The sequence below is a fragment of the Galleria mellonella genome, unplaced genomic scaffold, assembly GCF_026898425.1.
Source record: "Galleria mellonella isolate WM207_F2 unplaced genomic scaffold, CSIRO_AGI_GalMel_v1 utg172, whole genome shotgun sequence".
NCBI classification, from domain to species: Eukaryota; Metazoa; Arthropoda; class Insecta; order Lepidoptera; family Pyralidae; genus Galleria; species Galleria mellonella.
Window position 1 is genome coordinate 5558422 of NW_026442015.1, and position 24897 is coordinate 5583318.

At 34.2% G+C, this 24897-nt stretch overlaps 1 protein-coding gene across 3 annotated transcripts in view; it reads left to right on the forward strand.

The window, feature by feature from the left end:
- Positions 1 to 24897, forward strand: part of LOC113509496 (acetyl-CoA carboxylase) — an 80536-nt gene that overhangs the window by 6098 nt on the left and 49541 nt on the right. The window contains exons 2-3 of one of the 3 annotated variants that reach the window (XM_052892987.1): positions 5697 to 5803; positions 6814 to 6989. In XM_052892987.1, coding sequence (XP_052748947.1) covers positions 5697 to 5803; positions 6814 to 6989 — 283 coding nt within the window. Of the gene's footprint in view, positions 1 to 5696; positions 5804 to 6813; positions 6990 to 10450; positions 10539 to 14293; positions 14635 to 23005; positions 23420 to 24897 lie in introns of those variants that run through there. The other 2 variants (XM_052892988.1, XM_052892990.1) reach the window with 2 other exon arrangements.

A 24897-nucleotide genomic window follows, 5' to 3' on the forward strand; every position in this document is an offset into this window, starting at 1 on the left:
ATGCTATGAGTAGATATCGGTGCTAAATTTAACAAAAAAAGTAAATTTAATATAATACATTAAATTTACTTTATACTCGTATATAGAAGGTATAGTTTCGTTTGATGTTACCAAAATATAAACTGGTCAAAAAGAGTCGTCAAGTAAACTTTGTCGGGAAAATTATGTATGAGGGCATAAAAATTTTAGAAATGTTCAAATGGGGCATGAAAAAAAAAAGTTTGGGAAACATTGGTCTAGACCTTTTTTGTCATCTCTTCCGTATTGCTAGTTGGTGTTGATAATGGGATCTACAGTAGGTAGTTCTTATACTCCTACCTGTTCCTACATAGTACGGGTATATGTAATGCTAATTTCCCCATTAAAAATGGCGTCTGTATAATGTCCTATTGGCATGTTATGTCACCACTTTAGAATTGTCATTCAGTCCGTAACTAAAATATACTAGTACATTGTTAACCAATTGTGCTCCCTATCTACATCTACTAATTCATTTAAAATATGATCCACTCACAATACATATGTATCTAGCAAATAATGACTCGCTAGTGTTGTGTGTAATGAAACGTGAATGAGTAAAAGTAATAGATATATATCTCTCTCTCGCCCCTCCTTTCGCAAGTGCCGATCATGCCGGACGCGTCTCTGTAAGTCTTTATAAAATACATACATTATAAATATACTCCTGTTGTTTTTACTCCAATAACCTGCTCCCAACATCAGCTAGTCAGAGCATTCCTACGAGAACTGGATATGATAGATAGATAGATAATTTATTTGCATTACTTACAGTACACAAACAAAAATAGACATAAATGCACAGTGAAAAAAGATGAAAAAAAGATATATGTACAAAAAATAAAAAAAAAAATTAAACAAAATGGATAAAATTAGTAACAGTTTTTTCCTCTCTTGCGTGTGCCACAGTAACACAAAATGGTCACAACTTAGCTTATTGTTTTGCCCTAAAAAGAGCAAAACACTGAGCCTGTTGTGGCCAAAAGTGAACCGCGAAATTCCATTGAAAAAAATAATAAAAAAAAAGATATATAGATAAAATACATGATAGCGGCGCTATTAATTTGTAATTTGCTTTAGAAACAGCATCTCATTTTCCATGAAAGGTGTTATAGGTATTACACCTCTCACACAGTGTATTCTGTAAGCTGTAATCAAATAGGTGCAATGAGTCGTCAGATTCTTTGTTATTCCGAGTAGCATGCAAGTAGATTTTGATCCGCAAACACGGGTTCATAGTGCCAAATTAATATTTATAAATGCTAGTAGATTCATTATTTTTATTTTAAAAAGAATAAAACGCACCGACTGGCAACGATATGTTTCATTGGCATTAAATTAAAAAAAAAATTATCAGACATGCTGTGTGAGCTTGTTCGCCACCTTCGTGGAATGGAAAAAAAATGAATTTAGAACACGGAATCGAATGTCAACAAATATATTTTGCTCGGGTCCAGATTAACCATGTCGTGGCCTCATTTCAAAAATAATAGAAAAAGGAACCATATTTGAATTCAGAACTGGAACCAAGTTTGAAAATTTGAACTTTTATGAATTGACATATTGACATGAAAGCTATAATTATGAATGATAACCTAACAGTTGATTGTTATCATAACAGTTCAGCCGGCGTGCGACATGCGCCATTTACGTGTGCCACTTTGCCCTCTGCTTCGCTTCCTAGCATATCGTTCGTCCTATTCGACCTTCAGTTGCCACAAGTCATACAAAGTTCATGCTCGCATCAATTCGACTCCTCAACTTGACATTAACTGATAGGTAATACGATAAAGTTATCAACGTTTATTACTTAGTATTTGATTAACAATGCGGTTTAAATGCAATTTTGTTCGACTGTCAAAGAAGGGGATAAAGGTTTTCGGGTATAAATGGCTTGATGAATTTTAATTAATGCCGTCTAATAGATTGGGTAGGGAAATAATAATTGCTACTCGTGGTAACAGTAGAATCATAAGAATGGCGAATTAAAAAAGCTCCTAATTATTAACAGTATAAATTTTGCTCCACAAAAAAATAAACTGCGATCAATCGTAATACACCATATATGAAAGACGTGGAAGTATTGTGGATAGTGGTGTAACAATAGTGTGGCATAGCGGGCAAATCGCCACTGATGCTGTGAGGAGGCCCCTGGGTCTAGTGGTCGTGAGCACAGGTGGAATCTAATATTTATAAAATAATTTTGTAAAAAAAATATATATTTAATTAATCAAGAATTAGAGTATTAAAAATTATCATTCATGAAATATATAAATTAAATTATTGAGATTTCAATAAGATGGATATTTTCAAGTAAAATAAAAAATAAATATTATATAAAAATAAAACTACAATATCGGACTTTTTTAGATAAAGAAGAGCCTCATCCGATGAATTTATCACGGGCCTCAAATGGTATAGTCACGCCACTGGTCGTGGACAGCGTTACATTTAACATATTTTTAATTTAGAACGCGAAGTTATGTTTCTGCGAATAGATAGTGTGAATTAAAATTTTCTCTCGCGAATGCTCAGGCTGTGGAATGAGTTCCTTGTCGAGGTTTTCCCTAGAGACACAGTATGGGGTTCTTTAAAAAGTATGTATGAAGGTTTCTTCAGGGTCAGCAACGCGTACGTGACACCCCTAGTGTTGCAGGCGTCCATAGGCTACAGTGACCGTTTACAACCAGACGGGCTGTATGCTTGTTAGCCACCTTTGTGGTATAAAATAAAACGATTTTACCCTTCAATAAGCAGTTTTATGACACACTTATTTTTTTATAAATTGAGATATTTTGTTTCCTCTGACTTTACTTACGGCTGTGGGTGGTTAATTTGGTTGATAAAAGGGTAAACTTGAATATTTTTATATAACTAATTAAGTAGTAAACGTTGGCTATATTTATGTGTTGCACCATGGACATCATTGGGCCGCCTGCGCTAATAGTATACGCTGGCGGGGCACCAGTGAGGGATGATAAGTGAGAAGGAAAAGGCAGGTCAGTTAGATCATCGTGATTAATACACCTGGAATTCAGCATGATGGATTCCAAGGGGGATCATGTAGAGGTTAACCTGACAGGGTATATTGCTAGCAATAGGATTGGTAGTACACATTGCCAACAATCCTTTCCCTGTACATAGATAGAGATACTATTAGATATTCTGTAGTCATAATATCTATCATAGCCAGCAAATCGTCTTAGCCGATCCAATATGGCGGCAGAAATTCAATAAATTCTCATTAAGGAATTCCATCCCGGTGGAAAATACCTCGAGGGCGTTCGGTTTGTAGGACATTCCACAGAGGACACTTCGTTTTATTGCGCGTGGGAATATGCTAAGGGAAATGTAAAATATAATGGCATAGACATTTGGATAGAAGAGGGACCATTGCCACCCTGGCAATGATAGATAGATAAACTTTTTATTTGAGCCATTTATGACACACGTAAATTTACAAATGAGTTTATACAATCAAATTATTTACACTTTTTAAAATATACAACAAAAGATATAATATTAAAATATGGTTTCGCCATGTATGTCGCAGTGACCCAAATAGGCTACAGCTCAATGATGGTTTTGCTTAAAAGCAAAGCACTGATTTTCAGCTGCAGCCTGAAGTTAGGTTACACGGACGTGTACAACAAACCCAGAGTGTAACGGTCTAGGTTTGTTGTCAACGGTCGGCAATGGTCCCTCTTCTATCTAAATTTTCAATTTTTCTCTTCAGCCTCTCTGATGTGATGCAGATTTTCTGTACATTTCAAGTTGCATTGCAATAATTTTGCTATAATATTTTTATAGGCGTTGTTGACAAAATAAGTATTCTATGTGAATGTTAATTATTTATTTATTCTTTATTACATAATAAAGTTTCCACAAGTGCCGCATGGTATTCTCTACTAGTCTACTATTAAGTAAAAACAGGTGGCGACATGATTGTAACTTATAATGACTTATAATAATTTAAAACATACATAAAAAACAATTAATTGCCATTTTAAGTCGCATAAAAAATTGTGACACAACTTTACATATATTATTATTATTTCATTCAAAATTTATTTTATCTGTTTTTCTTAACTTTTTCGTGGTCGATAAACGACCTTTATTGCCATTTAAAGTTTCATAAAAAAAATCGAACAAATTTGTTTTCCCATTTTTGCCGTAATTCTTTCATTTTATCTTAATATTTTTAGCGACTATGTTACACGATTACATTGTTAATATTAAATCGATTATGAAAATCGAATATCATTTTGGAGTCGATGCATGTCACTTAGGTGATTGGTCCACTATTTATTATGTGATAAAAAATGTCAATTTTATGAAGAAAAATATTATTGGTTGTAAATTAAGCTAAAGTTCCATTCCGACTATCTGGATGAGTGGCCGCCCAACACTGTGCTTTTCTGCAGACATTTTCTTCAACGCATAATCTCAGCATTCAGCATCAGTATTTCTGTAGAGTTTCGACATTTATTTATTTATTTAAAGAAACACCAACAGCATATTGCATTATAACACATATAACAAACATTAAATATAATACAATATTAATGCACTTGCCTATTAAAGGTTATCACAGCATTCACTTTAACATAGTTATACAGTGCGAGGAAATGAAGTAACAAATATAATGAGTTAAATAACACTAGACTACAAATATTTTAAAAGTTGCATTATTAGTTATAGAAATATACATGTAACCTAAGTTGTGAGCAATATTAGTAAATACGATTATAAGTGAATTAAATTAATATTATAATATATATATATATATATATATATATATATATATATATATATATATATATATATATATATATATATATATATATATATTGAAACATATTCCTTTTTAAAAGACTGGCAACACACCCGCAATTTCTATAACGTTGCGTGTGCCTATTATATGGACGATGGTAATCACTTACTATCAAGCTAACCGCATGCTCGTTTGGCCCATGTGTTAAAAAAATCTATTTGCAGGTAGACTATTATTAGGTATTTGCATTTCTACATTCTAAATTCAATTTTTAATCGATGTATCAGAATAATGTCTTATCGATTATCGGAATGTTTTATTACGATTGATGCCACTGTTTTTTTGCGGAGCAAAATTTCAAATACATTTTGCCCTGTAAAAAACAGAAAAGAATAATTAAAACAATCTTCAATTACCTATTCCTTTAAACAATTTAATTTGTTCATTGACGTTTGCTGGCATCGAGCCCACGAATCGTGTTGTTTGGATTTACAAATAGTAAAGTACAATATACCAAGTATAAATCTACAGTGTCTACTTGTTGACACTTGGATCTGTATCATTATTAGGTAGTTGTAAGCAGGTGAGAGTAAATTATTAATAAATGGTATTTGAATTATTAATTAACATTATTAAAAATAGGAATACTCAATTAGCCTATATTTATTTATTTTTGTCATTTCACGTGATAAATTTACAATTCTGTACCGATTTTAACAATTCTTTTTACACTCGATTTGTAGTGTTTACTCTTGTATTGGTCTTATATTAACTTTGTCACTTGTTTTTTTTAAGTGATTTCCATAAGCAGTAGGTTTTACGTACGAATACGTTTGTATTTTTTTTTGTTATAATTTTAGTCCCTTATTTGTGGAGTGATTAAAAATAATATTGTTTGTTTTAGGAAACATGTCTACCCAGCCCGAGGAACAGGAGCAAGCTCGCTGCTCGTCCAGCGAAAGTGACAACTTTGAGAAGGTGGAGTCAGAAGACGTTCAGAATGGTGACAATGTAAGTTCTTTGATTAATATATATATATATATATATATGTATATATATACTTCATTACCGCCCAATGGTTTGTTTAAAATTAGGTTCTGGGTTCGAATTCTGATCGAGCCAATTTAATTTTTTGCATTGACTCTGGATTAGATTATGGTGTTCTGAGTACTACTCCTAGATGCCCTTTAAACTGGTACCAGTTCTAACTATGATTCTGGTATACAGTTTTTTGTTATACTGGTAGACTGGTACAGTCTGGTACCAGAACCATAGATAAATATATAGATAGAGTGTCTCCATACAAATGCTTTGAGAAAAGCAGGTCAAGTTTTTCATACAATTTTGCGTGATAAATAGTTACGAGTGATTCCTTTATAACTTTATATTTATTTTCTATATTTTTTTTAATGCGTAAACACTCATTTTATTTATTAAATAATTAAATATAGATACGTTGTGTGCGTAATCATATAGAACACTGATATTAAAACAAGTCAGCCTATTCGCTGAAAAAAGTTGACCCGTTTTTGAGACTCGATACCTCTAACTATATAATCTAAGCTCAGAAGATAGTGTATCCTAACTTGAGGAGTAGGGGGGGAAAGGGATTGTTAGTAATGAAGACCGAGAATCCCATTGCTAGCAATATACCCAACCAGGTCGACCTCCTCGCTGTTCCCCCTGAAAACTACCATGGTTAATTCCTGATGAATTCATCATGATGGGCTAACTGGCCTGTTTTCATTCTCATCTATCACCCTTCACTGGTGCCTCCGCCAGCGTATCCCGTTAGCGCAGGCGGGGTTACCATACCATTTTCACCCATCAAAAAAAAAAAAAAAAACTTGAGTAGTAGGTGATTGGTGTGATGCTCTCATTATTTTATTTTATTTATTTATTTATTTATTATCTGATTCTACTATTATCATCCACTAGTTCCTGTACTATTACCAAATTTGGACTCTATGTTCATAAATGGTCTTTCTAGGTTGACAGTAATATTTTCCACGCAATTTCAGGTCGATGTAAACTTCTTGGTTGGGGACGACGGGGACCAAGAACCCGAGGACGACACGGACGAGGGACCGGCCCACGAGGGTAGGGACACTTTCCCGAATGCGCCGCCGCCGAATATCCGCCGCGTGCTGACACCCGCGCAGCAAATGGCTTTGGCTGAGAAGAGGAGCAGGCTGCGGTGAGTTTATGGATTTTTCATTACACATAATATTTGAGAGGGGGAGGTGGAGGGGGTAGGTGGACCTCGTCCATGCGTCCTATAGACATGAACAATACCACGGACATTATAGAGTATACTGTGTCGCCCATGATACCCTTTATGCGTTGCCATTCCTCAGGACTTGTCTAAGTTTTAGGTTTCATAGTCAAAAGATTAAAAAATATTAGAACTGCCCATTAATTACTTGACTGTTTTTCCGCCTGTCTGTGTGTTTATTTGTTTTATCATCATCATTTCAGCCATTATCCGTCTACTGCTGGGCATAAGCCTTCCCCATAAGAAGAGTTTTGGCAATAGTTGCCACGCTTGGCAGGCGGGTTGACAACCGCAGTTAGATTTTAAGAGATGTTTTAAGAGGGACGCTGCTGCCCATCTCTCCCTTAGTCGACTCTTACGACACCTACGGGAAAGGAACGGGTGTCCTATTCTATGCCGGGACCATACGGCGGTTTATTCGATTAATCATAACAAATTCATCGGACGACTCGTATTACGTTAATTGAATAACATCGTATAGTCGTTGACCTATGCAATCTATGGCATAATGTGAAATATAGACCACCGGTTTGTTACGTAACGCTCGTTCGTGTGACGAATATGGCTATTGAATACCTTCGAGGTACTTGCTATGTACAAATGTAACATCCAACATGGTCACTGTAGAGGGCGTTACGTATTAGGGCTGTCAACACGAAATGAGATTTATTCGTAGAACATAACTGTAGTTTCTTAACCCTTCTTTGCATGATGGTGGAAATTTCCATCGTAACATTGAATGCCCAAAAATTATATAAAAGAACAAGTTCACTTTAAGTTGATCGTGTCTAGATTTTAGACCTTTTTTAGTGTCCATTGCAGAAAAAAAAACATAGCTGTCAAATTTGTTTTTTTAACCATTTTTATTTTAATTTTGAACATGAATTATATCACCTTCATTTATTTCACCAATAAAAAAAAATCATGCAAAAAAGGTTTTTTTTTGTGATGGGTGAAAATGGTATGGTAACCCCGCCTGCGCTAACTGTATACACTGGCAGAGCACCAGTGAAGGGTGATCGATGAGAATGAAAACAGGCCAGTTAGCCCATTATGATGAATTAATCAGGAATTAACCATGATAGTTTCCAGGGGGAACCGCGAGGAGGTCGACCTGGTTGGGTATATTGCTAGCAATGGGATTCTCAGTCTCCATTACTAACAATCCCTTTCCCCCTGCAAAAAAGGGTTAAGTTACAGTAGGTACTAATATTATATTATAATTTTAAATGGGTATAATAGTCGTGGGTTTAGAAATGGGCTCTTAAATAGGTTAATATAAAAACCTGTGTTAATGGGCCATAGCCATAGCGCATATAAAGTAACTACAACAAGGTTGTATACATAGTTTAACAGATTTCGAATATTTAATTAAATACTCGAATGGCGTTCCCATTGCATGTATGTTCAAACATTACAGAAATAAAAACATTAGACGAATAAACCAGCTCGTCTAGAGTATTTTTTTTTTTGATTTTTTTAGAAAAAGTATATTATTGTGTTGACCATTGGCCAGTAGGTACAAAGTATATATAATTTATTAAATTCGTCCGCGTTTTTTTTGTGGACGTGGTACATGAACACCTCATAAATTCTAATAATTCTTTTTGCAAACGTCGAAGTTTAGGTAGTACAATAAACAGTTTTTTTGATACGCATGCAAAAGTGCTTTAATCGTCACATTATTAATATAAGACTACAAAAACCATAATAAATAAAACATCGATATAAACAATATATATAATCGTATAAATATAATGTGTTATTATATGTATTATTTATATTCATATAAATATATAGTACATTACTGCAGCGGCCAGCAACTGAGGCATTGTTGGACGAACGTGCAAATGTGAGACGAGGCGTAGACGAGGCACACATACGTGAGTCCATCAATGCCTAGTTATGGCCAAGGCTTGTATAGTAGATACTTTTCTCAAACAATGCGCGGAAATCAAAAACATAATTTTACTTTTTAAGTTCAATGACGAATAACGAACAATAATAATTTTTCACGCGTCATAATGTTCCTTTGTTTTTTTTTTCAATAAACAGCTTCTATTTGCAAGCCAGTTCGAAATTTAAATAAAACCTTTTATTAGTTACTTACTTGGTAGCCATGTTTTGAAGTAAAAGGTCATTCCATTTTTAAATTACAGGACAGATATGAGTTTACATAGTATTTTATCTGACCGCAAAATACAACAGATAGGATTTTCATACAACTTTTGCCGGCCGCAGCCCGCATGTATCTGGCCAGTACGGCAATTTTGATTTATCTCTACATAGATTGTCAAAATAATACTCACATTTTCAAGTATGTTTGAGAAAAACTATATAAACTACCCAAAGAATCGTGATACGTGGCGAATGCGGTAACAGTTGTAAAAAATCAGAAGAAAGAAGAATTGATATAAAAAGATTTTTATAAAGTGAATATAGTGGTGAAATTATAGGCTAAGATCAAGGTATAATACCATAGTTCTTAGGATGTAGTGTAAATTGGACTCTCTTTTCCGCGCTTAGCCTCTTATTTGGGCCGTTATGCGTATGAGGATGGCATGGCCCTTAGGAATGGCAACGTATAAGTGTACAGTGGGCGTAACAGTGTATTCTGTAATGTACATGGTCCTGCAAAAGAATGACGATTTAAAAGTGCTTGTAAACAAGTCTATTTGAATAAATGCCTGCTATGTTCATGCCTGTAGGTGACAGTTTTTTTATGGGTGAAAATGGTATGGTAACCCCGCCTGCGCTAACGGGATACGCAGGCGGAGCACCAGTGAAGGATGATAGATGAGAATGAAAACAGGCCAGTTAGCCCATCATGATGAATTCATCAGGTATTAACCATGATAGTTTCCAGGGAGAACCGCGAGGAGGTCGACCTGGTTGGGTATATTGCTAGCAATAGGATTCTCAGTCTCCATTACTAAAAATCCCTTTCCGCCCTGTAGTTACCACTTTTCATCAGATGCCTTGTTCACCACTCTAAGTCGCATAAAAAAAAAACATTTTTGTTAGGAATTACAATTTTTGCGAAACAAAATTATTATAACTTACGTGGTGAGGGGGGAAGGGATTGTTTATAATGCGGACTACCAATCCTATTGATAGCAATATATCCTGTCAGGTCGACCTCCACGGTGTCTCCCTTGGAAACCATCATGCTGAATTCCTGGTGTATTCATCACGATTGGCTAATTAATCTGCCTTTTCATCCTCACCTATTATCTCTCACTGGTGACCCGACAGCGTATACCGTTAGCGCAGACGGAGTTACCACTCCATGTCATGCATTAAAAAAAAAACTCACGTGGTTGGTAACCCTAGCTCCTATATCGGCGGCAGAATTGGCGGCAAAAGCAGAAGCTGTAGTTATAATCTAGCCTTCGCGGTTTGAGCACGTCTTTGTACAGTTCATAATACTCGAGTGTCGATATATTTTTCGAAAAAATAAAAATAAATACGGTAAGCCATGTGATAATAATGTGATGTGTTCAAGTGTGTGTTTGTGTTTTTTTTTTTTAATTATTAATTGTGCTTTTAAGAAATTGTCTATGATAGTTGGGATTGTTTACATTTTCAATAAGAGTTAGTACCTACTCGCACATAGCCATGGATCTTTATTTCTTGTTACAAATACATTATTTAAAAGTCAGCAATACGTACGTAGGTTTTTATTTATTTAAGTATAACATAACAAAAGAAATACAATTTATTTTGTAATGAATTTCAAAAGGAAAAATGGCAGGCATATTCTTAATTCAATGGTATTTATTATATTTTTGTTTACATATAGGTATGTTACGCAATATTTTCGTCTGTTCAAAGTCCTGATTCATCGAACCGATGTTGATGATTATTTTTGAGTAAAAACGATTTAGTCACTTCCGTGTTGAGTCCATATTAATTTTGTTGCTAAATTTCAAAAATAACAAGTTTCTCAATTTGGTTATATTTTTTTTTTATGTTAGTTACTTCATAATTGCTTTAATTCTAAATCTATTTTGGAAAATTATTTATTTATCTGAAAGGAGAAAAATTTTTTCCAAATTGGCTTAGAACTGAGGGAGTTTTTGAAAAAGGACACTTGTACCTTCGGCTCATAGTTTTTTTTTTTTTTTAAGTCAGTCTAGTACTTTAGTTTTTAAATCAAAATAACTGGTTTTCCCACAAATGAAGTCTGTTGTTTTTTGTGGAACATAATTATAATTATATATACATTCTTCTCTGCTTCCATTTAAGGTTTTTAAAGCGACTTCGACAAAGAGGTAGTTCTCTATTCGTCTATATTTTTTTCGTGTGTATGTATGTTACGCGATATCTTGGTCAAATCTGAATACATTTTGATAATTAATTGCCCAGTGAATAAGGTTTATTTAAAATTATTTCCGTGTTGTTTCAATATCAATTTTGTTACGATTGTCATCGCTTTTTTGTGGAACATAACCCCACCTATGGCTGGTATAGTGGCTCTTTGTGTGGTCCCGGGATAGAATGTGCCATCCCTTCCTTTCCCGTGGGTATCGTACAAGGCAACTAAGGAAACTTAATTGGTCGAGGGATGTGCAGCAGCGTCCTTCTTAAACCATCTCTAATAATCGGCTTATAACTGGCTGATTTATAAAGTAACAATCATAAAAAAGTATAACCGAATTAAGAACCTCTTTTTTGAAGTCGGTTAAAAAAAATTAGATTACTAGTCAATAGTCACGATTAATGTTTTACTTTTTTTTTTTTGCGAAACTATTTCCTGTTTATGTTATTATTTATAATACAATAATGGCATACCAACTGTACCTAGCACTAGGATAATATAATTAATTTAATATCACTTATACCTAATGGTGATAATATTTGCTAATTAGACATAATTAATATAAATTATATTTAATTAGCAAATATGTAGAGATAGATAGCAGCATCCCTTCTAAAACATCTACAAGGCCTTACTGCGGTTGCCAACCCGCCTGCCAAGCGTGGCAATTACTGGCAACATCCTCCCAATAGAGGGAGGCCTATGTTCAGCAGTGGACAATTAACAGATGATATGATATGTGTGAGGATATTAATTCTTTTGCTTTTAACAATAAGGTAATAAGTACGATAGAGTTTAACACTAGTGTGGCGCGAATTTACTGGGTACAGAGGAATAACACCTGAGTCCTCAACAATGGCAACGCATGAAACAGTATACTCTGTTATGTCCATGGTACTGCTCATGTCTATAGGCGACGGTTACCACTTTACATCAGGTGGGCCGTCAGCTTGTTTGCCTCTAAATTGTATAAAAATAAAACCAAACTAGTGCGTTTATAATCTATGCTTTGAAAAAAATATTAGAAAAACACAATTTGTGCGTGTCTTCTCGGTTGAAGTAACTTTTTTTTATTTTGAATATAATTGGTAATTTATATATTAAAAAACATTGTTTTAATAAAATTTTAATATAAGAAGTTTTTGTACAAAAGTCGTCTGCTTGGGTACCTATGTCCCGTCACCAGCGTATACCGTTAGCGCAGGCGTGGTTACCATTCCGTTATCATTCATAAAAAAAAAAAACATTAGTCCTCAAGAATGACAACGTATGAAGTGTATTATGGATATAACAATACTCTCTGTTATGTCCATGGTACTGCTCGTGTCTATAGACGACGGTTACCACTTTCCATCAGGTGGGCCGTCAGCTTGTTTGCAATTCTCTCTCATGTAAAGATTGTGTTTCACAAATAAAAAGATTTCTTATTTCTTATTTCAAATATACCAAAACTAGTTATTTTGATCTATAATAACTAAAGTAACTAACTATAAAAATTTTATGGGACCAATCTATAAGTACCTATATGCTTTCAGAAAAAAAATATTTCCAAATCGATTTAAAACTAGCAGAGTTATGAGTTAAATAAAAATAAAAACAGAATAAAACCGAATTGAGAACCTCCCTTTTTTAAAAGTAGGTTGAAAAAATAATAGAATTTTTGATAAATTTTTTTATGCAACTTAAATTTTTTATTAAACAAGCTGACGGTCCAATAGAAAGTGGTACCTAACCGTCGCCTATGGACATGAGCGGTACCATGGATATAACAGAGTGCACTGTTTCGCCCGTAATACCCCCCCATGCGTTGCCATTCTTGAGAAGTAAGGCGGTATTCCTCTGTACCCTATAAATTCACTGTCATATCCCACCCGTCAAACCAAAACACAACTGCGTCACGGTTGAAACACGTACGGGACAGAGGTGTCCAATGCTATTTCTTCGTTGTTACAATATACATTTTAAAACAAATAAATAAAAATATAAATAAATAAATACCTAAAAAATTTACACACATTATGTTACGTTTTATATAAGCAATACAAATAAATATTTCACTATCAACAAGATATAATAATCTCGATAAATCGAGAGTAAGCCCTCATTCACACCAATGTTACTAGTTACGAGTGTTATGCCAGTTAAAAAAAGTGAAGGGTCTTAGCGCAACGCCCTACATTATGTTGAAATGGTGTACGAACAAGTAACAGTATATATTTAACTTCGAAAAGGGCGTTAAATATATACCATTAACATGCTGTAACGCACAGATTTGTTCGTACAAGGTAAAACTATTTAGTATGCGCTCCATTTATGTATTTTTGATATTAATGAATGAAAATGGAATGGTTACATAGCCTGTGCTATCGGGATATGCTAGCGGGGCACCAGTGAGGGATGATAAGTGGGAATGAAAGCGGGTCAGTTGGCCCATCGTGATGAATTCATCAAAAATTAATCACGATGGTTATCAGGTTGAAACGCGTGGAGGTCGGTCCATCTATGTACAAAATTCTATTCTAGCTGCCTTGCCAGTTTAATACCTAATAGTAGATTATAATTTTCTTCTTATGGATTGTTAAGGATGGATAATAAAGTAGTAAATTCTATTTATTTCTAACTAGCTGACCCAGCGAACTTCGTTCCGCCTAACAGTCTAAGCTTCGCGCGGTACTGGACAGTATTTGAACATTGCAACATTACTTTATTTTTCCAAAATAAAATATTTTTTCTAAAATAAAAGTAGCCTAAGTTACTCCTTAGTACATCAGCTACCTGCCAATAAAAGTCCCGTCAAAATTGGTCCAGCCATTTCAGAGATAAGCCGGAACAAACAGACAGACAGACAAAAATTGTAAAAAATGTTATTTTGTCTTATGTACCATATATATATATATATTCATATACAAAAACCGGTTATTTCAACATTACAAACAGACACTCCAATTTTATTTATATGTATAGATTCCATTGCAAAACCATAAGATACTTATACGAGACTTATACATAACATAACTTATACTTGCCAATATTAACGTTAGTGTGAACGAGGTTTTACCAATGGTTTTGATAGCGAAACGATATCGGATAGGGAAAAAATTGTGAAAACAGTTTACAATATAATATGACACAGTTAAGTGGTGTAATGAGAATAAAGATGTGGTCAATAACATACAAACAAGGAAACAGTTAAATATAAACACGTGAAGGCCTAAACATGATGACAAACCGATATCATAGACTGGGGTACGTTTTGCATATATACAGGTATTTCTTTTATGCAGCTCAGAATGGCAAATAAGCTAATGACCCACCTGATGGAAAGTGGTAACCGTCGCCTATAGACATGAGCAGTACCATGGACATGACAGAGTATACTGTTTCGTTCATGATATCCCCTATACGTTGCTATTCTTGAAGATTAAGGTGTTATGCCTCTGTATCCTGTAAATTCACTGCCATATCCCACCCTTCAAACCGAAACACAGCCATGCAAACACAACTGCTCTATGGTAGAAACATTAATAGCAATATAAATATACAACACCAAGCATGGCAAGTACTAGCAAAACCTGCCAATAAGTGGAGACCTATGTTCAGCAGTGAACAATTAACGCATGATATGATGAAGGCGACAGTTACCACTCTCCATCAGGTGGGCCGTCAGCTTGTTTGCCATTCTAAGTTGTATAAAAAAAAAACTATGCTATGCTTGAGCGAGGGCAACACTGTGGTAGACAATTAAAGCATCTGTGAAAAGTACGACCCGGTCATTTACTTATATTTAAGTAGTAATATAATGAACTCGAATACATATTTAAAACTTGGTAGGCGGGTTGAAAACCTCAGGCTTTTGTGATGTTTTTAGAAGGACACTGTTGCCTATCCATCGACAATATTTTTTTTTCTTTACTAATACTATTAGTTTCTGTTATAGTTACTTTAAAGTTGGAATACTGTTATACTATACAGTTGGAATCAACTTCCAGCAGCAGTATTTCCGAACCGATACGACAACATAACCTTCAAAAAAAGAGTAGGTATATTCCTTTTTAAAAGGTCGGCAGCACACTCGCAGTGCCGTTAGTGTTGTGGGTGATCATGGGCGGCGGTAGTCACTTACCATCAGGTGAGCCACATGCTCGTTTGCCCCCTGTGTTGTAAAAAAAAAAAAAGTTTTAAAAAAAAAGAGAATATTTTTATACGACGATAAATTTGCAATTGACACCAACATTATGAGAGTATAATATACGATCTGTTTTTATAGAACACAATGAAAACTCCAATGAACTTGTAATTGACCTGACCATTAGATAGATATATAATTTATTTGCATTACTTACAGCACACTAATTGTAACATATATAGATATACATAAAAAGCGAGATAAAGGAAATTGTTAGTTTATATATTTTGTTTTGTTTTTTGTTTTGTTGCTTTTTTATTTTCATTCTTTTATCTCTTTTACTGTGTATTATGTGTATGTTTTTTTATTGTAATTTGTGTGCTGTAAGTAATGTAAATAAATTATCTATCTATTTATCTATCCTCACCTATTATCCTTCACTGGTGCCCCGCCGGTGTATACCGATAGCGCGGGTGGGGTTACCATTCCATTATCACCCACTAAAAAAAAATAGATTTCAATTTGTTTATAATTTCATTTGCAGTGTATTTTTGTGATGATATCAGCAAATTATAGTTGTCATTTCTACTACTAATAAACGAACTAACTATTGAGTCGTTGTTGGTTTTATAATTTTAAACTTTGTACATAATTTGACATTGACGTAAACGGATTTCATGGTTAACCTGAGAGACCGGTTTATGTTACGTGAAAACAAGCGCGGCGCTATGTCGAACATGCTGACGTCGCTCATGGGTTGATGGGTCAATGCGTTTGAATAAGGGATTTTATAGCGCGGACAGCTGACAGCCGACAGGCATATATACAAGGATAAGGGAATCTGTGACTGTGATGTAGAATTGTCTAATATCCATCTTAGGATGCGTAAAGACATGTCTGAGTGCCGTGGTCGGGTTTTTTTAATTGGATGATTGGATGGCATGGTAGTCCTGCCTACGCTATCGGGGCACCAGTGAGGGATGATAGGTGAGAATGAAAAGGCAGGTCAGTTAGCCCACCGTGATGAATACACCTGGACATCAGCTCGATGGTTTCCAGGGGGGCCACGTGGATGCCGACCTGACAGGGTATATTGCTAGCAATGGGACTGGTAGTCCGCATTACTAACAATCCCTTTCCCACTTCCTGGTCGAGTTATTGAGTTCCCTAAAATATGGTTGAGCGCAATGACGGCTGGCTCATCCGTCATACCCGTGAACGGGTACTGCCTGTAGGGACTGGTATGCTCATGTTTGTTTGTTTATTTTCCATTTAATCATCATCATCTTCCTACCCTTATCCCAATTATTATTTGGGGTCGGCGTAATATGTTTTTTAACCATACTACAAAAAGATTTGGCTTAAAGTTTTACGACCGGCCGCCTGCCTGACGGCAACCCTCTTTGGTAATATTAAATTTTCCATTTAATATTACATATAAATAGAATTTAATTCTAATTATAGTCACAGTACCCATGCAAATGTAAAATTATCTTGTACATAATAATTTTAAAAGAGCAACTCTTGAGAGTCTTGAGGGTTCTTCTCAGCAGATAAAAACATCCTGAACCTAGCAGTACAATCATAAAAAAATTACGATTTAAAATAGCTTATAAACAAGTCTATTTGAATAAATATTATTTCTGTTTATTATTTATTTTTTTCTATATATAATTCTATGTTTTATTCTTTTCTATATATATTAGGTCGTGTGGTCCCGGCATAGAATAAGCCACCCTTTCCTTCCCGTGGTTGTCGTAAAAGACGGCTAAGAGATGGCGAGAGATAGGCAGCACCGTCCCTCTGAAAAGGGATTGTTAGTAATGGAGACTAAAAATCCCATTGCTAGCAATATACCCAACCAGGTCGACCACCTCGTGGTTCCCCCTTGAAACTATTATGGTTAATTCCTGATGAATTCATCATGATGGGCTAACTGACCTGTTTTCATTCTCATCTATCACCCTTCACTGGTGCTCCGCCAGCGTATCCCGTTAGCGCAGGCAGGGTTACCATACCATGTTCACCCATAAAAAAAAGCACCGTCCCTCTTAAAACATGTTTAAAGCCTGACCGCGATTGTAAATCCGCCTGTCAAGCGTAGTAACTACTGTCAAATTTAAAGAAAGAGATATCATAGCATTCTTCGTATAATCGTAGACATAGAAAACTATGACGTCACGTAAAAATCCACAGATCATAAGATGAAAAACCAATGATTCAAAATAAGAACATTTATTTTTTTATTTTGTATAGTTATAAGTGTGCTATTCATGTAGATATAAAGTTATTTTACGCAAAACAAAAAATTCCATTCTCCAAATTGTCGACGACTACCGGACGTTTTAATATTGTCAATAGATTTAATGATTTACGCAATGCAATAATAATTAGCAGCAGTGAATTCGTAAGCGGCACCTAATCAATTACTAATTGGCCTATTTACTAAACTACGTACTAACCATCTTGTTGGTCTAGTCGTTTAGTACAGATTAATAAAGTTTCGAGGTCGAAGAAAAAACGTACGCCAATTGTGCTGTATAAAGTTTTTTTTTTTTATTTAATAGATGGAATTGAAATTGGAACTTTTTTTTTATACAACTTAGAATGGCAAACAAGCTGACGGTCCACCTGATGGAAAGTAGTAAGCGTCGCCTATAGACATGAGCAGTACCATGGACATAATAGAGTATACTGTTTCGCCCATGATACCCCCCATGCATTGCCCCATGAGATGCGAGGACTCAGATGTTATTCCTCTGTACCCTGTAAATTCACGCCATATCCCACCCTTCAAACCGAAACACAGCCATGCAAACACAACTGCTTCACGGTAGATACATGAATGGGACAGAGGTACCCAAGCAATATATATATGATTAAAAAAAATTAAAAAAGAAAATGAACAAACTCTATGACTGTCACTTAATCTGTGACTAAAGACTATATAATAACTGCTTGCATCACAGAACTTGAATAATAATGAATACCATCAGGATATCCATCGGTGTCGCAAGTAAATGATTATAGTACTTTGGACATTTTTATTTCTTTTGCACTGAAAATACTTGGTAAGAGCGAGTTGTGTGTCGATTTATTAGGGTTCCGTATATAACCTAGATATCGCAACAATACCTAAATGTTCTTTACAGATTAAATTATAATTAATGAATGTTAAGGTTATGTTTCAAAACAGAGGGTTTTCAATTAATCTGTGTTCTTTTATATAAAAGTAAGTTTATAAGAAAGTATTTTGTAACATACGCTACAAAATATTTTCACCGATAATAATGAATGCTTTTTTGAACTCTGAATTTGACCTGAATGATTTTCGTCATTATTTTCACAGTTGACTTTTTCTTTGTGGGATATTATCTTAATGGTTAAGAAGAGAAATCTACTCGTGGAATAGATAGAAGATCCCATCAGAATGTGTTATTGTAAACCATATTTAATATTTAACCCATAAACTAAGTCGTCACTATGTACGTGTCGGCATAGAATGGCCCACCCTTTCCTTTTCCGTGAGTGTCGTAAGAGGCGACTAAATAAACTTAACGAACGAGAGATGGGCATCAGTGTACTTTTAAAAACATCACCTAAAGGCTAACTGCAATCGCCAACCCGCCCACCAAGCGTGGCAAAAACTAGCAAAACTCCCCTTATGGGGGAGGCCCATATTCGTAGTAGTGGATAGTTAATTGCTGATATTTTTATTTTTATTATTATATTTATTTATTTCTCTCACAAAATAACAACATAATAAAATTTACAGCTATATAGGTTATAATTTAAAAACAATCTTTGTGAGAGACTGGTGTCGGTACTAGGATATATGAATAAATTAAAAAAGAAACATATTTAGATGGCCAGGGCTTGACAGTTTTGTGTAGCATGGGACTCCCTTGTAGAGCAGACATGATTCATGATTCTAAATTCAAATATTTTCAATATATTCTTTATTAATATTATAAGCCATACTTAAAATTATAAATGTTACCTCTTGTCGCCATAACGGCTTCACCAATCGTCATGAAATATGGTAAATATAATATGGAGAAGGACATAGGCTATTTTTTTAACCTAGTTAGTGAATCTAATCTAGTCAAGTGGACTAGTCGCAGGTAAAAGCTAGTGTAAATAATAATCGTGACTTCGAAATGTCTAATTGTACATCGGTAATGTTTCGAAGTCACTCTCTTTTTGTAGTAAAATTTACTTGTTGAAAAAAATTTACGTAGATCACGGTTTAATTTCTTAATGGGTATTATATGGAACCTTCAGTACGAAAGTGTAATACACATATTTTTAAGCTGTGTAATAAAGATGCCTTGGCCTTTCGATATCTTAAATTTTTTGTAATTTTTCATTTTCAATTATAAATGCCTACATATGTATAGTTGGGCAGATGTATGACCTTCGATGCTGTTTAAAAGTTATTAACCTTAACCTCTTTGTATGTTCAAGTTGTGACTTTATGGGGTGGGCTAGGTCAACAGGAATGATGTTTAATTAGGCATGTTTTTTCATTTTTTTTTTTGACAATTTTAAATTATTGCAATTAGGAGAAGACTCGGCTATTTAAAGATTTAAATGAAATCTATCTTTTGAAGTAGAGTTCTATTAGAGAATGCGATGAGAATAGGTTATCATTTATCTCAAAAAGGGTTGGGAAATGACAAAATATAGTATTTTGTGCACTTCGTCCTCTCATTAGAAATTTAACCTGTTTTAAGACTAGATGCTCTATCTATATAATTTAAGTATACAATTTAACAAAAGACAAGACAAAACTACACTATGGGGTTCTTAGAAATGAGTATATTAATGTTTCTTTAGGGTCTGCAACGCGCATGTGACACCTCTGGTGTTGCAGGCGTCCATAGGCTACAGTGACCGTTTACCATCAGACGGCCTGTATTCTTGTTGTAGTATAAAAAAGACAATATGTTAATAATTGCTATATGCTTTGTTATGTCCATGGTACTGTTCATGTCTATAGGCGACGGTTACCACTTCCCATCAGGTGGGCCGGCAGCTTGTTTGCCATTCTAAGTTATATAAAAAAAGACATTTTTTGAGAGATAACTAATAGATATCAAATTTTATTAATTTATAATACACATGTTTGCTGTCCTTTACATTTATTTACTATTGCACATACCAAAGACTATAGAATATTAATAATAAAAAAATACAATAATAACACTAACAATACATTAATAAAAAAATGTAGCGAAACTCTATGGCTGTATAAATAAACAATTATTCTCTATCTATCTTCGGAAAGCAACTTCGAAATTCCCGTATCTTGTTTTAGGTGTACCATTTTCTATTCGTTCGTATTTTAAATCCGTTCTATTCGAATAAAGTTTAAAATTATTATTGTATGTTAATTCTCTTATTGTAGATATTACGGCGAAATGTATTCAAATAATATTTACGAGTGGTACGTAGATAAGTACCTATTTTCTTTCAATTCATAATAATTTTTATGCACGTAATAGTTTTAAATAACGATAATGAAATTATATTGTTGTAGTATGCCCATACGTGATATAACGCCATCTTTATTATTGCGATACGTGATATGTATCGAATGTCATGTGCATTAGTTAAATCTTGTTTTTGTTTGTGAAAACTTGTAATTGGCTTTTTGTCTTTAATTTTTTTTTTATTATGATATTTTCTAGTTGTGGAATTTTCTTTAAAAAAAAAAAAACATTGTTTAGCTATTTTTTTAAAAGAGATGAATTTAAATTAACCGCATTTGCTCTTGATGACGTACTAGGAAGGGATGATAGGTGAAAATGAAAGCAGGTCAGTTGCCCCATCGACGGCTTCTAGGAAACTGTGTGGAAGTTTGACAGGAAATCTCAATAGCTATATTCTAATATGTGAAAATGATATTACGTAATAATATGTAAATTAAATAGATAAAGCAAGAAATGTATATAAATAATATAAACATATACATTAAGGAGCCTTAAAGTTTGTCACTTGGTATTATTATTTCATAGAGAACTTGGCGCCAAGATAGTAAGAGAATGTTTTAAATGTGATAAGATTGTCGAATGAAAGAATGACGATATATTTTTTTAAAAAAAGAATGAATTTAAAAAATGAGAGAACGACGTATCGAGCTACCGAGGTTCAATATCAGGCAGATCGTATGTTAAATGAGGAGTCAAGAGTCTGCGGAAACTACAGAAACTGTAGAAAAGCAAGATATTTGTAAAACCGGGACTTAACGTGACGATATATATATATATATATATATATATATATATATATATATATATATATATATATATATATATATATATATATATATATATATATATATATATAATTATAGATTCATCATCATCATTATCATATCAGTCTTTAACTGTCCACTATTAAACATAAGCCTCCCCCATGGGAGATTTTGCCAGTAGTCGCTTGGCAGGCGAATTGGCAACCGCAGTTAGGCTTTGAAGATATTTTAAAAGGGACGCTGCTGCCCTCGCCCTCCCTTAGTCGCCTCTTACGACACCCACGGGAAAGGGTGGGCAATTCTATACCAGAATCACACAGCAATTTATAATTTATAGATTATTCACATGCAAACGTGCTCAACGAATGTAGACTTGATGGTATATTTCATAGACTTATAAAATCTATTCGATATTTTGGTTACGATCTAAACAAAACTTGTTGTTATGACCACTAGAAGAATGTTATCAAAGTAGCATAGTTCCGGTTGTTTCGATACAAAATGGCATTTTCCGTATAGACTCATACGGAAAAAACGCCACATTTTGATATATACGTCACTGAACGTAATTTATTGTATAATGCGTACGAAGTTAATACATTCACTTCCCAATTAGATTTCATGGTAGTTAAATTTTTTAATTAATAGATATAGTTTAGGCGATAGATAAATGAAATAAAAAATGACATTACATAGGTGTTAAATTTTCTTTAATTAAAAGTATTTGTTAATTGATCTATTAAGTACCTCTCTAATTAACAGTAAAACTGCATTTTTAGCTATTATAAACATCAGGGCTTTAGTGAAATACCGTATAATGAATTTAAACATATAACTAATTAATGTAAAGTGACAAGCATGCAAAATTTCTAGAATAATCAAATAATTACGTTCAGTTATAGAGTACTTAGGTACTATACTATAGTTCGTTCAGTTTCTTCTTTGTGTAAAGACGCGCGTTAGGTTGATCAATCGATATTACTGATAATGGATCAATAATTATTGATGTTTTGATTCGATCGGATGTTAGATGTTGTTTACGCAAAATATTATCATTCATGTTACAATTCGGAAAATACCAAGAAATTCTGAATAAATATTATTATAATTTTAATTTATTAATAATATTTACAATTTGAAATAAATTAAATTTATAATAAATTAAATTTAGTCAAATTTTAAATGTGTGACAATCCCAACTAAATCACGTTGTGAAAATACTAAATTATTAGGTGAAAATTTAAGAATTAGTACGACTAAATTAATTTTAATCAGTGTTAGTGGTGAAAAAATAGTGCTGTGATAACGATAATATTTCTAAAAGTGAAGAATGTTGATTTAAATTGTGATAAAAAGTGAGTAGATAGAGAAGTTTGCATCGACAATAACACAATAGCTTTCGTGTGGAGTATAATAAAGATGATGAAAAGGAGGACTTCGAAACGCTTCGTGTTGGGCGACACGGACGAGGCCCAGCCGACCTGGGATGATGATGACGGAGCCACGGAAGTCATTCCCACGTCCTTGCTGCAAAAGTTCCAGATGACATTGGATTCGGAGCCAGATAAAGAAGATGAGGATAGTGAACGAGCTCCGGTTGATACCTCTGGAAGGCTGTTGAGGCCCCCGCATATAGGAACGCTGCAGTAAGTCTACAAACAAAGGCATTTAATTACAGCGCATTTTTAAATTAAACTAAATTATTTTACAATAATAAAATAATACATACTAACTAATATAGACTAAATACTAATTTAAATTAGCAGGAAAATATTTTTAATTTTTATGTTTTGCAATGTTGAAAATAAATTGGTAGATTTTGGTTCTCCAGTAATGGGAACCATGAGCGTTAAATATTTAAGTCTAGCATCGACGAAGAGGGTCAGCAGCGTCTCTCTTAAAACATCTCTAAAAGTCTAAAAATCTAACTGCGGTTGCGAAGAGTAAGTAGTCTAACTCGCCTGCCAAGAGTGAAAACTACTAGTAAAACTTTTCTTATGAGGAATGCTTATTTATATTCAGCGGTGGACAGTTAACGGCTGAAGCCAAGTTGTATCGATTTTTTTTTTAGTTTTTACATCAGCTTCTACTAAATCTTTTTTAAATGGATGTACTTGGTACATGGTAGCTGGAAACCTCGTCTGTTCCATTGGTATAAGTTAGCTGATACCAGGGAATAAGGGGGAGGGATTGTTAGTAATGCGGACTACCAGTCTCTATGTGGGGGGAAGGGATTGTTAGTAATGCAGTTTACTAGTCTCATTGCCACCAATATACCATGTCAGGTCGACCTCCACGTGGTCCCCCGTGGAAATCATCCTGCTGATTCTAGGTGTATTCATCATGATGAGCTAACAGACCTGGCTTTTCATTCTCATCAATCACTCTTCACTGGTGCCCTGCCTGAGTATACAGATAGCGCAGGCGGAGTCACCATTCCCTTATCATCCATTAACAAACGACACCAGGGAATGATGATAGGAGAGGAAGTTCAAACAGAGTAAAAAATTCTTACTCATTTTATTTTTTCTATGGTATCTTTACGTACGTCTCCCTGATATTGAGAACGTTTATGGGACTTTAAAAAGTTGACCTTTTACCCCCGATCAGACTGTATCGTATTAGAGAACACAGTTCTTTAAAACGATGTGACATGTAAGTATTATGTAAATATGATAAGTAAACTTGACGTCATTTTCCTACAATTTCAAGTTCGTTTGCATGCAAATAACATAATTCTAAGTTTACGTACATGATGTTTATTTATCTACTATGTAAGTGATAGTTTGTCATCTCGTGTAATGAATGAATATAATTTTGTAATACACTAGATGTAAAGGGTGTATTTTTAGGGGGTGATTTCGTATACAAGCAAATACTTTAACTGTTTACTGCTGTTGTTTCCCCCTTGGGGGTTTAACTTATTTATTTAACTCTTTATTGCACCAAAAACATAAAAATAAACAATGACATATAAACAATTCAATTGAAATACAGTAGCATGGAGTACAGATTAAATAATTACATATAAAGGCACAAAAGGCGGTCTTATCGCTAGGGCAATCTAGGTTTATTTAGGTCTTTGGATTTAGAGATGTTTTAAGAGGGACGCTGCTGCGTATCC